Genomic DNA, 19,628 nt, shown 5'->3' on the forward strand with positions numbered 1-19,628 from the left:
CTGGCCAGCTGCTGGCGCACGATCCCCCGGCACAGCCGCTGTGCCGGAGGCCTCAGTCCTGCCCCCAGATTGCCCCCGGACCGGCGCCCCACCCATGCCCCTTTCCCGCCCCTTTTTCAAAGCCCCGGTATATATTAGCATCCCGGGGCTTGCGCAAATCGCCGGGCCTATGCAAAATAGGCTCGGTGCGCGTAACCCCCCTGCGCCTAAATCCAGCTGGATTTACGCTTGCAGGGCTTTTAAAATCTGCCCCTATATGTTTACTGATGCCCAGCATTAGCATTGTTACTATTTAAAGATTTTGAAACTTATCAATGATGTTTTGCTTAAAATGTGCTGAGCAGAAATCTGAAATAAATTCTGGAAAAGTAATTTTTGCATCCACATGATGTTTCCCCTTGGTCTCATTGAGAAACATTTTAATGCTTTTAATGAATGACCCTTCAATGAGCTGCCCAGCAGGCAGTACAGAGCTCTGAGAATCAGAAACATCTTCATCACTCTCAAACTCCAGCTTACTCTGTGTCTCTGTGACAGAGCTGCAGGAAGACCCTGGTTAACAGTTTGCTGAGTGTTAAGAGATTTAAACACGCCATCCACATTTTCAGAGGTTTTGCTCACTGAGGTGCTTGAATACTCCACAGGATTTCCTGATTTCTCTAATTGCATAATAATTTTCTTTCTAGCAGTAGTGGGAGATCGGGCAGTGATGGATTTAGGATTTTTCCACCTCTAGGCACAGATGGTACTGTCACCCTTCAGCCCTTCCCCAGTAATGGGAATAGGATAACAGGGTGTAGGTCTAAAGCACAGCACCAGAGTTTCCTGCTCCAGCTCAGGGTAGAATCTGTGGCAAAACCATGCCTGGATTTGTCAACAGGCATACTATGTCTGTGCCTAGGGCAACAAAAATCTGAGGGGCAGTAGGATGGCTGAAGATTTGTGTTACAGCGGAGGTAGGCCCTTGGGCCGAGGTGGGGTTGATGCCACCTGTGGGGTGGAGCCCCGCATGTCCCCACCGTCGGCAGGCGGAGCTGGCTGATTGACAGAGGCCGGCTGGAGCTTCGCCAGTACCAGCCCTCATTCCCCGCAGGTTGAGCCCTTGGGTACCGGGGCCGGCTGGGCTTAGGTGGGCCTCTGTCCAAGGTCTTCGGAAGGATGACGAGAGAGCCAGCCAGGAGGCAGTAGCGTAGTCAGACTTAGCAGAGGCCGGAATCAGGAGACAGTCCGTAGCATGGTCAGACTTAGCAGAGGCCGGAATCAGGAGGCAGTGTGTAGCGAGGTCAGGCGAAGTAAGGTCAGAGCTAGGAAAGTCAGGAATACAGGTAAAACAGCGGAGCTAGCAACAGAACACACGACTAGTGTGAAAACCAGTTGCCAAGGCGAGTCCTGACAGTCACGGCTTGCCTAATATAGGCCCCTGAACTGGTGACATCACAGAAAGGGCCCAGCAACCGGCATGCCACGGGCTAAGTAATCTAGAGAGGCGCACGTGCACGCCTGGGGAGCCGGGTGCGAGGAGCTGACGGCGGCGGCATCTCTGCCGTGACCCAAGGTTCTCTGGTGGCGGACAGGGCCTCGAAGAGGAGAGCAGTGCTGGGGGTCGTCCCCCCTGCCCTGCAGCAGACCCGGGGACCGCCCCCGGCAAGAAAACGAGGAAGGTGAAGAAGGCCAGTTGCGAGCTCTGCGGCCAGCCAATGTAACAATTTGTTGCTTTTCAGCAGAGAATATCCCTGTGTTTACTAATCCTGCCCCTTCCCTCCCAGGCAGTATACAGGGAACAGGAGAGGAGGATTGAGCCTAGAACAGAGCAAAGAGGATTATTTTGGAGAAGTTAGGAGGAACTGAGTGGGGGATCACTGAGGGATGAGTGAGGATCAGCTCGGGGACATGTATCTCTGTGAGAGTGATGTGAATGGGTGAGGGATGAAGTATTTTTGTGTGTGAGAGAGAAAGGATGGTGTTGGGTATCTGTCTATGCCAGATTTGGAGAAAGGTTAGTGGATGCAAGGGAGAGCATCTGCAGGGTGTTAATAAGGTGCTTAGTTTAAAAGAAATGTCATAGTTTAAAATAAATATTATCTTTTGTTTTCTCTGTGTGACTTTACTAACAGAGATTGAATTAATATTGTATACTCAGATGTGTATGCAAATTTGAAAAATTTAGTTAAGTGGGAGGAGTTTATGAAAATGAGGGGTGCTTAATGTTGCATGATGCATCCTATCACGGGATTTAACATCAGAAATAACTACACCTTTTTTTCTGGTATTATGCCTGAAATGTGATTTGATAAATATGGCAAACTCTGTTTTGGAGGGAGAGAGAGAGAGCCTCTAGGGAGGTACACATATTAGGCAACTTTTTCTAGCACTGAAAGAGGGGCCATTCTGAACTGGGGTGAGATTTGTACAATGTACTCTCAACCTAGCTTGATGCACGCTCTACCTAGCTGCCATTAAGCTAGGTAGAGAGTGTCTACTCTGCTGTACTTACCTCTGACTTTGCATATAAAACTGCCCCCCAAAACCTAGCCCATCAACAAAAGCTCACCCGAGTTACTAGTTGCTCCTCTTACAGTGGTATAAATAGTTTACTTATATGAAAACATTATAAAGAGTGTGTGTGTCTCTCTCTTTCTCTCTCTTGCTTTCAAATTTTATAGCAAAATGATAAATCTAGGGATAAATTTGGCATGGCTATTCTTGCATCAGGTCACAAAAATCTAAACCTAATCTGAATCCCTCCTGGTGAGGGTCACAAAGCTCTGGATGTTATGTGGTCAAACTTATAGTGAAATCCAAAGTAGATCCAAATCACCTAATCTATCGCTAGTTTAAACTATGTGATACAAATTATTTCTGGAAAAAGGTCTGTTTTGAATACTGCATTCCAATTCAATGTAGCCCAGGACAAGTAAAAGCAAAGACAGAAAAGAACTGCACTAAGAAATAATCCATATTTGCAGATGGTGATGCAAATATGGTTTAATTTCCCAAAATTACATAGATCAGCAAACTGTTCAAGATCTGTAATCGAATCCTATCCTGATAATTTCATCAAAAGTGTCTCCAATATATATATCTTTTATCTCTGATCTGTCTCATGTAATTCTAGTTCTCTTGATTCTACCTGCAGCCTTCTTTTTTTTTTTTTCAAGATGTCTTCTACAACAGGATGACTATCTGTTCCCGTTTTATTGTATCTTCAATTAGCTAGAACCTCTCACATTCCATCTATTGACAGAATTAATGGATGATAAAAAGAAAAAACTGCAAACTCATGTAACTATTTGTAATTTTATGCAAATTAAGTTGTATTTTTAACATATTTTCCAATATTGTGCAAGTGAAAATTTTCTGAAATCTTTCATATGCAATATGATCTATCCTCAGTAACAAACAGGGTGTGCAAATGTATAGTCTCATTGTCACAAACCAAGCAAGAAGTCTCACAATTGTATTATTCAGAATTCAGGTAAATATGTAAGAATTGGCATGCTGCTATCTGGAAACTGTTATCAGTTCCCAGATGATATGGTGCCTTTGGCCAGCTTCTCTTACTCTGCTCTTGTTTTTCAGATCCAGAGATCACAGGCTCTGATTGAACTGCTCCCACGCTGACTGAAATTTGCTTGTCTGAGGTTTTGGCTGCATTTATACAGAAAAATAACCAGAATGCTTTTATTTCAGGGGATCTGTTTGAGCTTTTTAACCAAATGTAAATTGTTTCATTTACGTGACTGATAGCAGAAAGTTTGCTTGTGTCTGAGCCATATGTGAAAATACATTTCCTTTAAAGATATTCGGCTAAGTAGCACTGTCAAAAATGAAAAACAATTAAATGAATACAGTGGGCCATCCCCTCCCTCCCCCCCCCAATATCTTGTAAAGGCCCTGTCAGGCCATGTCCTCCTAACTCCTCAACTCCTTAAAGTAGTAACAAAACCCCTCCCATCCTAGTGTATCATCAATTATAAAATCAAGCTGCCCCTCCCTTCCCTCCCACCCACCCACAAGGGTTTACCATATCACAGCACCTCCATCCCATTCCCCGACCCTCCCCGATATCATAAATTAGATTGCCTTCACCTTGCTCCCTGATGTTTATCCCGCTGAATATACTGGACAAGTTATCTGGCTATCTTTACCCAGATAACTTGTCCACTAAACAGCACTTATAACAGGTGAAACACCTTGCGGTAGCGATAATATGTAGTTATTTAGATACTACTTAATTGGAGCGGACTGGAAGAGAACTAGGGAAGGCCCGATTGCGTCGCCGCACGGAGTTTGCAAAAGTACACACACACCCTTGAACACGTGGATTATAAAATCCAGCGCTCATGTGCGCACAGCCGGCTGCCGGCGCATGCTTAACCGGGACAACGGCTAATGACCGCTGTCCCGGCCGGCTTCCATCCCGCCGCGCCCCTCCCTGCCCAGACCCTGCCCCCCCCAGCCCATCCCTTTGACGAGACCCGGCACTTGTGTGAGTACCGAGGTTTAAGCACGTGGCCGGGCCCCTTTGAAAATTCGCCCAGTGCATGCAAGGCCAAGCCACGCACGTAAACTCAGGATTCACGTGCGCAGGCCTTTTAAAATCCAGTCATTTAGGTGTGGTGTTTAAGACAAAAGGAGAAATTAAGACTTACCTGCTAATTTCCTTTCCTTTACTTCTGCAAAACCTGTCCAGAACATGTGAATATGTCCAGAACATGTGAATATCTGGAGGCAGATTTGATCTTTTTTTTTTTTCTGACATCACATCTTCATGTCAGAATTCTGCTGTCACAGCTACATAAACTATGGTCAAAATGTCTAAGGATCTAATACTCTGTTAATAATGTATTGTATAAATGATGAATTTACTTACATATCTTTTAAAAAGAAACAATAAGCACCTATTTTAACCAATAAATAGGAATGTTTGAACTTAACAGCTGCCTCAAAGGCGAGGAATCCAGGAGTGGACTGGCTCCTTGCGAAGGCAACGAGGGACTGGCGAAGGGCCCTTTTATAGGGCTGAAGAGGCGACACCCAGATAAGGTCATCAGGTGGGGCCGTGGGACTTTTCCCACCACGGGCCCTTCAAATACTCAGGAGAGGTGCGGCCAGGACCGGGGACAGTGGCGGCGGTGTCCATGCTGCGAAAACGAGGACTGGAGGTGGCACTAGGCCATGAAACAGGAGTGGGTCAGTGGCAGCTTCCTGCTGCATAGATGGCAGTGGCGGCGGCGGTCTCCGGGCCGCAACGTCAGCGGCAGCACTCCTGCTGCGAGACAGGGGAGCAAGACAGCAGCTCCATGACACACGGAGGATAGCAGCAGTGCCCAGGCCACGTGGAAGCAGCAGCATCGGCAGCAGCCTCCAGGCAGCAAAGCAGGAACGGCAGTGGCACTGGCCGCAGGCAAGGTGAGAGGCTGGTAGTGGCTAGGCCCGCAAGCAGCATCACACACCCACAGACAACTCAGATTCTATAAATCTGGTGTTGGAGTAAATAAGACCAATTTGTCTATCATTCATTGACCCTTGACTATTCTAACATGGAGGGGATAATTCTGTACACTGCTAGGCATATACTCTTCTGCAGAGTTCACCACCTTGCATACCTGTGGGACCACCTGGCCAGACTTGAGGGATGTATAAACATCTGGGATACTTACAGGATCACCTTCAAGTTGACTCCAATTAACATCCTTCACCAAGTCCACATAGGCTTCCAGTCTGTTGAAACAGTTTGAGCTCTACTACATCGGTGAATCTAAACCCCTGATTATGAAGAAATTGTGTTTGATGCTTTTACCGCCTAACTTAAGGATTAAGTTACCTGTTCCCATTTGTAACTTAGGTTCTTCTTCAGATATCACTACTAGGGTATTATTGTGCTTTACTGCATTCAGTTTCATCTTACCTTTCACCTTGTGAAAGAAAGATTCACTCATAGGGGAGTTTTCACTACTTAGCATCAGGGGCACTTGTATATTCTGTGTGTCTGCCAATTGAACATTCATGAAGATGTCATCCCCACTTCAGTAAATGTCAGTCAGCTTTCTGGAGTGTGATGGATGTGCATTTTGTTACTGATGGACTTACCTCCTGAGCTTCTGGTTCCACTCCATTTTGGCCAGTCGGAGTTAGGGGATGGCTGAAACAGATCTTTAATCTTTCATTATCTGGGCTGACTATGGCCTCCAATTTCAAGAGGATAACATTGTTATCATTATTCCCCTCCTCTCTGACCCCCTTGTATCAGAGCACTAACAGAGTGAGATGATCCTCTGGAATTTGATCCCTAGGGTGGTATCCCTGTGATCATGAACCAACTTTCCCCCTTGGGCCACTGTTCCATATGGGAGAGGGTGCTAACCTGAGTCCACATGATTTAATTTATGTAATCAAGAATGGGGGACAGCCTTATGAGAAGTTAATTCCCAATCAGGAGTTCCTCTCCTGGGCTTTTATTGATTGTAACTGGGTGCTTCTAGGGCTAATCACATGGGACTACCCTCAGAGCAGACCTACTCTCTAAGGAAGCAGAAAACATGTCAAACAAGCTTTGAGTGATTAGGGTGACCTTAGAACCAGAATCCAGGAGACCCTCACAACTGAATACATCTTGTATTCAGATGGAGATTATGTAATGGAGTCACTGAGGTTTCAGTTTCCTTGGGAAATACTTTTGTTTTCTGATGGAGTCCACATCCAGAAAGGAGGCAAAATTCTCATGTGACTGGGTGTCACCTAGTATTGCAGAGCATCAGTGGGTACAGGCAGGACTCTTTGGCATTAATGATAGATATCTGGGAATAAAAATCATGATCAGTTAATCATTGTGCACGAGTAGAGGGTCCAGATGGGCTGGTGCCTTCCTGACAGATGCTACGCCCGGTGCTACCCTTAGGTTCCCCAGACATTATCTGATTTTTCTGGGGCAATTTCTCAGAAGTAGCTGATGCACTATCCCTCTGGTCGCTGAGGCTTTGGAGTGTGGCTTTCATCTCTGCCAGCTAACTCTCCAAGGATTGCCACTGGTTAGAGTTTTGCCTAAGCCTCCAGATGCAGTTTCTTCTGGGAAATGGCAAATCACCTGAGCCCCTTTCTGGGCTTCCTGCTAGTACAGCGAATGGCTCTGTTGTGAGAAACATTTATTTATTTTATTTATTTATTTGAAGTTTTTATATACCGACATTCATTTAGTAACATCACATCAGTTTACAGTCAACAATATTTCGCAGCAACGCTAAGAAAACATAGCGAATAGCGCCAGTGCTTTACAAATAATAATCAACTTAGGAGCAAGAAAGAATAACATAGATTAAATGCCAAACATGGCGGAGGTTAACTAAGTAAACTAAGCTAGTAACAAGTAATTGGCTACATTGATTAAATAAGGTTAGAGGGAATGAATGCTGAAAATTGTACAAAGGAAGCATTTACAGGGATATTATTGGATGCATTTAAGAGAACGCAGACGTATAATATATACAATAAAGATCTCGATCGTGAGGGAAATATTATATACAGGGGGCATGGAACTGCATGAAAAAATAAGGATGGCAGAGGAATACCTTCTCTGTAGGAAAGAACATTTATAGGGAGGAAAGTGCCGTAGGGGCGAGGAGGAGTAATGAGGAGAATTGAAAAGGGCGGGCAGAAAAAATAACAGTGGGGGCAGGGATTGCAGAAAAGGAGTACAGAAGAAAGTTGCGGTTTGGGGGGGATGGAAACTAATAAATACGATATAGTATACTTTATGCAAAGGCTTTTAAGAAAAGCCATGTTTTGAGTTTTTGTTTGAATTTTTTCGGGCATAATTCCTGACGAAGGTCAGGTGGCAGACTGTTCCAGCAAGAACATGAGCGTCAGCCCCTCTTGCCTTGGCGCAATTGATGCAACCTTGAGGGCAGAGCCCTAAGTTCTGTGCTGACAGCGGGTGAGCAAGTCTTGGAATTGTCATAGCCAGGCTATAACAATTCCAGGAGGCTGTGACTATGGTCAGATCCGAAGAGCCAAACAAGGCTAAAGACTAGACATGGCTGAACCTGAAGATGGATGTGAAGCAAGGCAGGGGCTGCAGCTGAAGACAGACATGGAGCATAGCTGGAGCGGCAGCGAAAGCAGACAAAGAGCAAGGCTAGGGCTGCAGCTGAAGACAGCTGTGAAGCAAAGCTGAAGGCTTGGATGAAGAGAAGGCAGGCTGAAGGCTTGGACAAAGACCAGGCAGGTTGAAGTCTTGGACGAAGACCAGGCAACTGAAGGCTTGGACGAAGGCAAGGCAAGCTGAAAACCTGGACAAAGACAAGGCAGGCTGAAGGCTAGGACGAGGCAAAGGACCTACTTGCTGAGATGATGAAGAAACGTCAGGAGGGAATTTTTGTAGGGTGAAAAGTCCTGACATCATCCAAGGGTGCTACAACCTTTCCTGCCGTGGGTGCTCCAGTGACTTCAGGCATGCACGTGCTTAGAAGAATGTCCAGAGGCAACATCCTGACAATATCCTGCTGCTTGTGCATTTCAGCAGCTTCCACCATAGCAAGGCTCGCCAGGGTGAGAACAACTGCTCACGGGACCATTCCACGAGTGGAAAAACATAACAGGCTTTTTGGGAGGAAGTGTTCTAGGCCTGTCAGATGTGGGACAAGAAGACAGAGAATTAACTTCAAGGTTCATATCTGAACTCTGAATTATGGTGGACACCTGGTTCCTTTCTCTCTTCTTATCTGTATTTTGACCCCTATAGATTGTTTTGCCTTTATGATAAATTCCATGGAGCTTCTCCACTTCCTTTACTAAGAAACCTAAGGGAGTTTCCCTGTGAGCATATGAGAGAGCTCTATGATTGGCAGGAAGAGTCTTGTACAATATATTTCTCAAGGTTACTAGGTCTGCTTCAGTGGGGTAAGTCTCCCAATAGAATAAAGTTTGCTTTAATCTGTGCTAAATGCTTTGGAACGTTCCTCTTCATTACAGGTCATATTATATGCAGCGCTTAGAGAGCGCATTATTAGCGTAGGCACCAAAATGCTTTTTGAGGGCAGACTCAAAAGTTATTACAGTACCTTTAACTTCCTATGGTATACTGGCAATATACCCCCAAGCTTCCTCACTAAAAGTCCAGGGAAGGAAAGCTACCTTGTCTCTTTCATAACTAATGCCTAGTATGCCAAGAGTTTCATGTAGCCTTGTCCAATGGTCAAATCAGAGGTCTTTTGAAAAGGTTGAACCATGGCTTGAAGAATTTTAATTTGCTTTGCTAAACTCCTTTTTACCGGAGCTCCCTCTAGTGGTATGTCAGAGGTCTGGATGGGGGTTTAAAAAAGGTAGGATTTGGAAGAAAGGGGAGGAACCTTCGCTGCTACTTTTCTGTTTTTTTTTCTTTTTCATCACTGGGGCCATATCAGGTGGCAGTGGAGTATGGAACAGGGATCTCACCAAATCCATTGAGTTTTTTCACTACTTGCTGTTTGGTGTGTGTGGGGGGGGCAAATATTTGAGCCATTTGGATCTTTTAAGGATAGACTTGGAAGCCTACAACTCCAGAGTTGTAGCTAACTTTTCTAACTATAATGCAGTGAGTGAATTTTCAGGCAAGCTGGGTTATTTTTTGTTATTATATTTTTATTGATTTTTTCACAAACATTTGAGAAATAACTAAGAAATATAAGTATGCATCCAGCAACATATTTCAGGAAACAAACTATGAGAAATACATAAAATATGCATCAAATACAAGTCTTCATCAAACGGGGCTTTAAAAGAAGATCTTTATCCTGCAATACCTCAAATGACACTACCAAAGTCTCCCTACTTGAAATATTTTCCACTAAATCTTGAAGAAAGGCATTTATGTTAGCACTGTCAAAAAATGTTAAGAAACCTGCGCTACCTTCTTGTCTAACCTATTTTATAAGCCCAAGAACCTAGTAACATCTAGACAAAGATATAAACTTATCAGTAAATAAGGATTTCCCTCATTTAAAGGTAGATTTTTAGAATCGTGTGCAGGCGCACATGTGCGCGCGTTTGCCGGAATATGCACATGGACGCGCCGATTTATAACATGTGCGCATATATGCACGCATGTTATAAAATCTGCTACCTGCACATACATGCACACACGATTTTATATTGATGCGTGCAAGTGCATGCGAATGCCGTCTTGTGAGCATAGATGGGGAGATTTTAGTAGATGCGTGCGGCGACACATTAGGGTCCATTTCCCCGTTCCTTCCCAGTTCACCCCTATAAAGGAGTGGACTTCCTAACCCCGTAACTAATCTGCCTCCTTTTTACCTTACTAGCCCCGACCCCTAAAACCCCGCAGACTACCCTAAATTATTTTATTTTACTACTTACCTGCAGTCCATAGGAGCAGCAACTTATGTGGTTGTTGGATCCCAGTGCGCACTTGTGCGCAACTCGGCCTTAATGGCGCTGTTCCGGCCTGTTCATGCTCTGCCATGCCCAGACCCTGCTCCCTTTTTGCAAAATCCTTTCCAATGCCCGTACCAGGAGACATGAGCATTGCTGCGGGCCTAAGTAACACTGTCACCTTGATAAACCTACATTCTCAAGTGATAGAGCATAACTGAGAGGACATCACCACCATCAAGAAAGTGCTAAGTGAGGACCATGGCCTTATCCAACCCATTCAGACACTCACCAATGACTTGTTTAGAGAATTGGATAATGGCATTAGTAATTTAATGAAAGGACAGATTCTGACTTATTTGCTATCTCCAGATGTCATTACAGATGCTTTTGCTAAAATTATCCACACGCATTCCAGTCACATGCATATGTCCTGATTTTCCATGCGTAGGGCTTTTAAAATTTTCCCTATATTTTTAAAATAACTCCTCAGCAGATAGTAATGGAGACTTATTGAAGTTCAATATATGAAGTTCCTTGCTCTAGAGTTATTCTCCAGATTTCTAACTTATTATGTAACAATCTTTCAAAATGGCAACTAAAGATGACTGCAATGTAATGGCCATTTTGAAACAGATAATTTTTCTGCCATTTCATTAACTTAAGTATCAGATAAGACAATTTGGCAATGATTCCAGCAGAAAGCAAACACAATTTCCCTACAGTAGTAGGTAATAACGATTCAGTTCAAGTGATCACCTTCCAAATGTCTTTAAGTGTGACCTTGTCAGATTGAGGAAAGCTATCAACACACCCTGAGAGACATAAAGCTGAGGATAGAATAACTGCTACAGCGGTAGGAACAATTGCCCCAAAGTACACTTCTCCATAAGGGTTGACTTCAAAGGTAGACACTCCAACTTCATATTCTTCATGTGATGCTAATCTCTTAGAAGTCTGAGGGAGATTACTCTAGTGTCTACCTGGACCCTCAGAGAGATTCACCTCCAATCCCACCAATTCTAATACCTTGGGTTGTGAAGAGGCTGGTTTATCCATATTCCCTCTGGGATAAGTCATTGAAAGGAGGGGAGGGGGAGTAGGAGCTCCAGAACTAAGTGTGGCCTTACCTGAAGTATTGCTAGATCTTGATCCAAGATGGATATGTGATCGAAAAAAATGGCTATCAAGGTTGCCTCTCACCTGAGTAGAAACAGTAATTGGAGTCACAGTTTTCCCCTTTCATTTCATTCCCATACTGTTAAAGGGAATTTAAAAAATGATGAGACAAGGGGCTCATTCCTTAGGTGCGCGGCTTCAGCACGCTGCTGGCCACCTGATCTTATACTCCTCCTGCAGGACCCAAGGCTCGAGCTGCCAAATCACTGCCAGTGCCTGATAGAAAGTGGCCAGGAACTAGCTATTGGAAGTAAGCCCACTGCAATACAGCTGGCTGCCTGCTCTTATGCTCCTCCTGCCTGATCAGTGGCCTGGGCTGTCCAAATTGATGGAAAATGGCCAGGAACCAGCTGCTGGAGTTAAGCCCCAAGCTGAGTTATAGTTGCATTGCATGCTTTTCCATGCAAGGAGCCCATCACCATTTTCCGGGGGGGAAATAACACATTCTCTGTGTTGAGGCAATTTTAATGCTGTAAACACTGTTTACTGCTCAGTAAGCTCCTAATGCAACTTATTAAATCACCCCTTAAGTTGGTGTCTGAAGCAATGGAGGATGACGTGACTTGCCCCTTAGGCCAGTAGTTCTCAACCTTTTTTCAGTCTGGAGACACCTGACAGATGGTTCTCACATGAGTGACACTGAACATGTGACCATCATGGGGCTAAATGTAAATATACATTCTGCATCTACACGAACCCCCTCAATCCCCAACAATGGGTGCAGAGCAGAACCTGGGCATTACCTGTACAACTCATCATTCAAAAAAGATATTCTGGTTCTGATGACATCTCAATAAAAGTAAAATAAACTCCCTCTACCACCAGACACAATAGCCCTTCTTATGAAAAGCCAGTAATTTACCACTAATGCATGTCCTATTGAGAAAACACAACAAATAAGATTGATATAAATGCCTACATGCTAGTAAAATACCTTTCCTCGGTCACACACACTAAACCTACCTTCACCAAGTACAGAAATATGAAGACAGAAACTAGAACGGAAACCTAAAAAGGCCACTCTCATGCAGTGCAAACCTGGAGAAATGGAAGGAGAAATATAGCACCTAATACAGTCCCAGGATCTGAAATAATGCACACAAACTAATCCGCACAAAGTTACACCTGCATTATGGAACACACTCAAACAGTAACAACCCTACCTATGAAAATATTAAACCAGGCACTAAACACTAGTACACCTCCTACTAGGAAAACAGAATAAGCCAAGCTGCTAATAGATCGCCACACAGAAATAACTGTAAAACTATACTAATAAATGTTGCAAAATAGATGAACAGAATGACATTCAACAATTAAAAACTCATAAAAATTATTAAAAATTGTCCAAATATCAATAAAATATTTCAAAACAGCAGACATCACATAATACCCAATAATTGAAATGGCAGTCAATCAAGAAAAATAAACTTAAAAAGCTACCTTTACTTACTCTCTCCAGCAACTCTCCTACTCCTTTCCCTTGCAGTCCAAAAGCACACACCAGAAACAGCAGTGACTGCTGAAGCTCTGTCCTCACAGTCCTCTTCCTTAGGGCCCACAACCAGTCTCACATACACATACACAAACATACACATACCAATTAGACTCCATAAACAGTCTCTGTCTCTTACACACCAGTAACCTCCCTGACCAGTCTCTCTTCCTCATACACACACACCAGTCTCCTCCCTGACTAGTCTCTATCCTTCACAAACACCAGTCACCTCCCTACCAATATATCTCACTCACACATACACACACAACAGTCACCTCGCTGAATAATCTCTCTCTCTCTCTCTCTCTCACAGAAACATGACACCTCCCTAACCAGTCTCTCTCCCAATCACGTACATGCTCTCTTTCTCTCAATCACACACATGCTCTCAATCACACAAATGCTTTCTCACTTGCACACATGCTCTCTCTCAGACCCATACTGTCAAACAACTTGAACAAACATGCTCCCTTACTTACATACAAGCTCTCAATCACACACACACATGCTCTCTCTCCCTTTTGCCCACTCTCACTCATCATCCCCCTCCTCCCCAGCACAAATGGAAGCTGCAGTAGCCTCCTCCTTCAGTCCCTGTGGCCCGAGAATGAAGAATCCCAATAGCTGGGGGGGCTAACTCTGTTCTTTCTCCCATCGCTGATTGCCAGATGCACTTCATTTTGGTCCAGGCCAGTGCTGCTGCCAGTACTTTATGCAGCATGGTCTTCTCTTCTTCCCATGTGCCCCATTGTACATTACTTCCTGCTCTGAGCAGTAAGGGCGGGAAGAAGAAATGGCCATGCCACTGATTTTGGCATGTTCTACTAATGCTGCTGCCATTCCTGCTTAGACAGAACAGCAGCAGTGTTAGTGGAAGAATATCTGCATCTCGCTGCGATGGAGGAGAGGGAGGGAAGGACGACCGGAGCAGTGGGACACCGGGAAGCTGTGACACACTTGCCGGTGCTTGGCAACACACTGGTTGAGAATCGCTGCCCTAGACTACTTCTCCATTCCATATGCTTCTTTGAGTGAGCTATAGTCTTGTAAGTTCATGTCTTTAAAGGAAAAGATAAAAGTTGGCACTAGTGAAATTTCTTCACTGAAGGGGATGACATCATGCATTTACAATTATTACTACTGCTTCTTTAAGAAAGAGTGTAGATGCTCTATGCTTGACATATCGCTCATGTCATAAGCTACTAATTTTACAAAGTAATACTTAATGAATTGTAAAGTTAAGTTTTGAATTTAATAATATCTTAAATATACTGTTTGTATAGGAGGACATCAATAGGATTGGTGCATTACTAGGATGAGACTGAATACCTTGTTCCAACCCTTGGAAAATGTCTTCTGTTTGTGTATACTCAGCAATTATCTGCTTCAGAAGTGTGACGTTCTCTGGATATGGCACACCCTCTTTGACGATTCTGGTATGCCATGATATCCTGACAAACTTATAGACCACTTGTGACATCAGATATTTCCATTTATGATTTAATTCAGGATAGAGAACTACTGGAACTTAAGTACTGCACTTTTGCATTGCATTTTTAATGGATACAAATTTATAAGATAATTTTTTATTTGTAAACAACATTTTCACAAAATATATTGTATTAGATATTCAAATGATTACAGCTTGGAACAGGGAGAGAGAAAGCTCAGTTCCTCAGTATGATGGCACATAATTTAGAAAAACAGATATGAACAGGTTATGCTAATTTAGAAAAAAGGTGAAATCGAGGCTGTTCCAGTGTTTTAATTAGGGTAATCTCGTTGTGATTGTATTGTATTTTTATTGCATGTTATTTTTGTAAACCGCCTTAGTCAGCTTGCTGTTAGTGAGGTATAAAAGTGTAATAAATAAATAAATGTATTAACATGGCTCACCTTTACTTGACATGCAATATTTTACAGGCAGGGTGGTTGAAGAGAGTGATTTTTTTCTATTTGTACTATTCCTAAAACGGACTGGTAATTTTTAGCAGTATACAATTTCTTTACTATTATTCAGGTAAAAATGATTGTATGAACATGAATTCAATAACTAGACCCTCAGTGTATTGTGTTTCATCAAATATAATTACTACACAGTCAGTCATTTAAGGTTATGGATGGAGCACATGGCTCCTCCATTAATGATGTCTGAGAATTAAACATTACTTAAGTTTGAAATAAAATATCCAGAACATTCTTTTAATGCTCAATGGCACATTCAAACAAAAAAAGAACATCACACCAAGCTTCTCATTGTGTCTCTGTTATACAGTATTGTTATTAATAAAGAATGATAATGGTAATAATGAAGATAAGAGAATGCTGTCATTCTAAAACACTTCATGTGAGTCCAATTTTACACCACAGAAGAGAATGAAATTGACATCTGATTAGCATCAGATGGATATTCAAGGCCCAATTTACTCAGCTTTTTTTCCCAACAATGCAGAATGGGAAAAAAAAAAAAAGTCCCAGTAAATCAGGTTCTCGATTTGTGTAATAGATGCAATTGGATTCATTTCATTATGTGTTTGAGAATTGTGTCTCACTGTAAAACCAAAAGACTCCAAAAATATTAAGTAAGGGAAATATATTACTTTTACCCCTTTCAGCTTTCTGGCCCCACCTATTTTGCAATGTAATAAAGCTTACATTTTTAATCTTAGGAATTTCACTTAGGAGCTGTTAAAAAAAATAAGTCCCAGTTATATTATTTTTATGCTCTCTTTAAGGAGGAAAATCCTTTCGAAAATGAGGCCTTGTGCATTTAAAGGTCAATGTATATGCATACATCATTTATGATTAGTCAATATGGAAACATACCCCATGTAATTTTGTAAAATATTTCTATGACTAACATTTTTGAGCCACTTTTTTCAAAATGATGAGAAGAATGTGGAAGCTTGTAATCTACAAAGAGCCATTTAAATGAATAACTTACATAGAAACATAGAAATGACGGCAGGAAAAGACCAATCGGCCCATCCAGTCTGCCCAGCAAGCTCCCACACTTATTTTAACATACTTAGCTGTTTCACTGACCACCAAGTTCAGAGAACTTGTTAGTAACTGTTTGATTCAAATTTCTTGCCAGTCCCTGCCATTGATGCAGAGTAATGTTGGAGTTGCATCAAAGGTGAACATAAGGCTTAATGGTTAAGGGTAGTAACCGCTGCATCAAGCAAGTTACCCCGATGCTTGTTTACCCAGACTGCACATATCAATGCCTTGTTGGATGTTGTCTGAATGTAAATCCTCTTTTCCACATTTCCCCCTGCCGTTGAAGCAGAGAGCAATGCTGTATATGCATTCAAAGTGAAGTATCAGGCTTAATTGGTTTAGGGTAGTAACCACCACAATAAGCAAGCTACACCCACACTTATTTGTTTACCCAGACTGTGTAGTTCAATACTTGTTGGTTGTTGTCTGAATGCAAATCCTCTTTTCCACATTCCCCTTGCCGTTGCAGCAGAGAGTTGCATTAACCATGTGAAGGCTTATTGAGTAAGGGTAGTAATCATCAGGTAGTAGCCTCCATTCCAGCAAGCCACCCCCATGGCTCTTCTCTTCATTCCCATCCTCTAGCCTTTATGGATCCACAGTGTTTATCCCATGACCCTTTGAAATCCTTCACAGTTTTAGTCTTCACCACTTCCTCTGGAAGGGCATGCCAGGCATCCACCACCCTCTCCGTGAAGAAGTACTTCCTGACATTGGTTTTGAGTCTTCCTCCCTGGAGTTTCAAATTGTGACCCCTAGTTCTACTGATTTTTTTCCAACGGAAAAGGTTTGTTGTTGACCATGGATCATTAAAACCTTTCAAGTATCTGAAAATCTGTATCATATCACCCCTGCTCCTCCTCTCCTCCAGGGTATACATATTTAGGTTCTTCAATCTCTCCTCATAAGTCATTTTATGAAGACCATCCACCTTTTTGATCGCCCTTCTCTGGACCGCCTCCAACCTGTCTCTGTCCCTTTGGAGATACAGTCTCCAGAACTGAACACAGTACTCCAGGTGAGGCCTCACCAAGGCTCTGTACAAGGGATCATCACTTCTTTTCTCTTACTAGATATTCCTCTCTCTATGTAGCCCAGCATTCTTCTGGCTTTAGCTAACATGTTGGAAACTTAAAAGTTATCTGTGTAAATGGCAAAACCAGCATACTCAGTCTGGGCCTGGCTCTGGAGACCTGTTACCAGTGCTGAGGCTAGGCCCAAGCTGGGCCTACACCTGGAGAGCCAAGGCCTAGGCCAAGAATCAAGGCCTGTTCCTGAGGCCTAAATCCAGAACCAAGGCCTAGGCCAAGAATCAAGGCCTGTTCCTGAGGCCTAAATCCAGAACCAAGGCCTAGGCTAGTCCAGGCCCAGTGCTTAGGCCCAGTTCTGTGGTCTGTTCCCATCACCAAAGCCCAGGAAAGGTGCAGGAGCCCAGTCCTAAGGCTTGTGCCCAGCACTGAGGCCTAGGCTTAATACCAATGCACAATCCTGAGGCCTGCTCCTGACACCAAGGCTAAGGCCTGCTCCTGACACCAAGAACCCTGATCTATTCTAGTTCTGAAGCCTAGGCCCCAGGCAGGCCTGATGCTGAGGCCTGGTCCTGGTGCCATGGTCTGATCCTTGTGCCAAGGCCTTGGCCCAGCCCTAGCCCTGAAGCCTGGCCTTTGCGTTGAGGCCTCATCCTGGTACTGAATTCTCAGCCCTGAGCCCCAAATGTCTTCTCTATTCTGGTGCTTGAAAAATGATAACATCCACCTGGAGGATGATGCCAAAGTGATGTCTCTTTAATGCCTTCGACTGGTAGGGCCAAGGCCATTTTGATTTTTGGCCATAGACACATACTTTGCACCTGCTTTTCTGTAAGTGGTGAAATGGGGGCAAGACTACATGAACCTATGCAAGTTGTTTTCCTTCCCAAACCTATCCCTCCCCCTCCCTCCTGCTTAAAGTATGCACATTGTAAAAGACATACATATACTTATATCTGTTGCAAGGTGGGCAAGTTTCAATCAGAGAATTTTAGCTGGGTAACTACTTAGTTATCCAGCTAAATCCCTTTGAAAATGGTCTTTCCCATGTATAACACAGTACTGTTTGGTGTCATCTGCAAAAAAAATGTCGTCACTTATACTTTCATCAAGATCTTGGATAGAAATACAAAATAGCAGCAGTCCAGTAATGTATTCCAATGCCAGAGAGGTGATTAAGTTGCAAAATCAAAGACAACATTGCATAACACTTCCTGGAAGTATAAAGATTTATCAAATAAATATTATGATCACTGAGTTCAAGTCTGGATGATAAATAGATAAATAATCTATATATAGTGAAAGCTGAAACTCACAGGGGAGTACTGAAATACTTTTCTATCAGCTTTCATGACTTTTAAGTCAGGAGAGTCCAAAACAATTTCATTCCATGAAGTTACTGTCACTATTTTTCAGTAGCATTGGAGCAAATGTTTGTAACAGGTGAAATAACTTGAAGTTTTCAACCAAGTTCATTTTCACGGTGTTCCATTTTCAGCTCAACAGTTGTTTTTAAGAACAAATGGCAGCAGAAACTCATTCTGTGAATAGCAAGCCTACCTAATTGATTATCCGAGCACATTATACAAAATTGAATACAGAGTGATGAACCTATAATGCTGAAAACAGCTCTGAATCAAAGTGTTAAGAAACAGAGAGGGTAATTTTATAGCAGACCACAAAGGGAGGAAGTCCAAATATAGAAAGTGCACATGGACTTCGAACCAAGTTTTCAAAGCAGAAAGCCTGCTTGGAAAATTAGTGGGTGGAAGAAGAATCCTGTGCGGCATACTATGGAGCAGGCGTAAATGTGTTCATGTCAGATTAGGGTCCTCTGGATACAAACATAGTTTTTCTCTATACTTAAATGCAAGAGTTTATTTACAGGACACAGGTTCATTTAGAATTAATACTGAACTCATCCATTACTCACTGTGAATGTTTGGTCCAGGTCTGATCATGCTGTGTTTTTTCACTAGCATTCACCTGAGTCCAATTCCACCATAGAGACCTCAGCCATTAAGTTACCTGAATACTGAGCTTTTCCCAGCAACCCTTTCATAAGTGCACCAAGGACAAATCTGGATCTAAAGGTGGGAGGGAGGGGAGGGGAGGTGCCTAGGTTAACACAGGTCTGAGGTTGCTTCAGTTCTTAAGTCACTTTGTGGCCTCATTAGTAGAGCATCAGCTTTTAACCAGAGAGATTACAATTCAAGGCCCCACAAGTGCCTGGGGGTTTTTTTGGCCCTGAAAGTTCACCTATATTTATGCACATACATTCAAAAATCAAAAGTATATGTGTAAATGGGTTCCCCATTCTAACTCTGCACCAGGAATGCCAATTTCAAATACTAGTAAAAGTTTGTGTGCAATCACTTCTGTGCATATTTTTATGTTCATAACCCCATGAGTAATTTTCAAAAAGCTCATTTACATGTATTAAACCACATTTTTTGTACAAAAATACTTCTGAACATTATCTCCAGAGTTTATAATTATCTAAAGAAAACAAAATGATTTAAATACTAGAAAATAGAAAAGAGGTTTAT

General features: G+C 42.8%; 1 protein-coding gene across 1 annotated transcript in view; it reads right to left on the reverse strand.

The window, feature by feature from the left end:
- Positions 1–292: 292 nt before the first annotated feature.
- The window catches only part of LOC115094647 (chromobox protein homolog 5-like), a 34,299-nt gene continuing 14,963 nt past the window's right edge, over positions 293–19,628 (reverse strand). The window contains exons 3-5 of the mRNA XM_029607896.1: positions 4,653–4,685; positions 3,562–3,648; positions 293–552 (exon numbers count right to left, since the gene is read on the reverse strand). Coding sequence (XP_029463756.1) covers positions 293–552; positions 3,562–3,648; positions 4,653–4,685 — 380 coding nt within the window. The remainder of the gene's footprint in view (positions 553–3,561; positions 3,649–4,652; positions 4,686–19,628) is intronic.

The sequence above is a fragment of the Rhinatrema bivittatum genome, chromosome 6, assembly GCF_901001135.1.
Source record: "Rhinatrema bivittatum chromosome 6, aRhiBiv1.1, whole genome shotgun sequence".
Classification (NCBI taxonomy): domain Eukaryota; kingdom Metazoa; phylum Chordata; class Amphibia; order Gymnophiona; family Rhinatrematidae; genus Rhinatrema; species Rhinatrema bivittatum.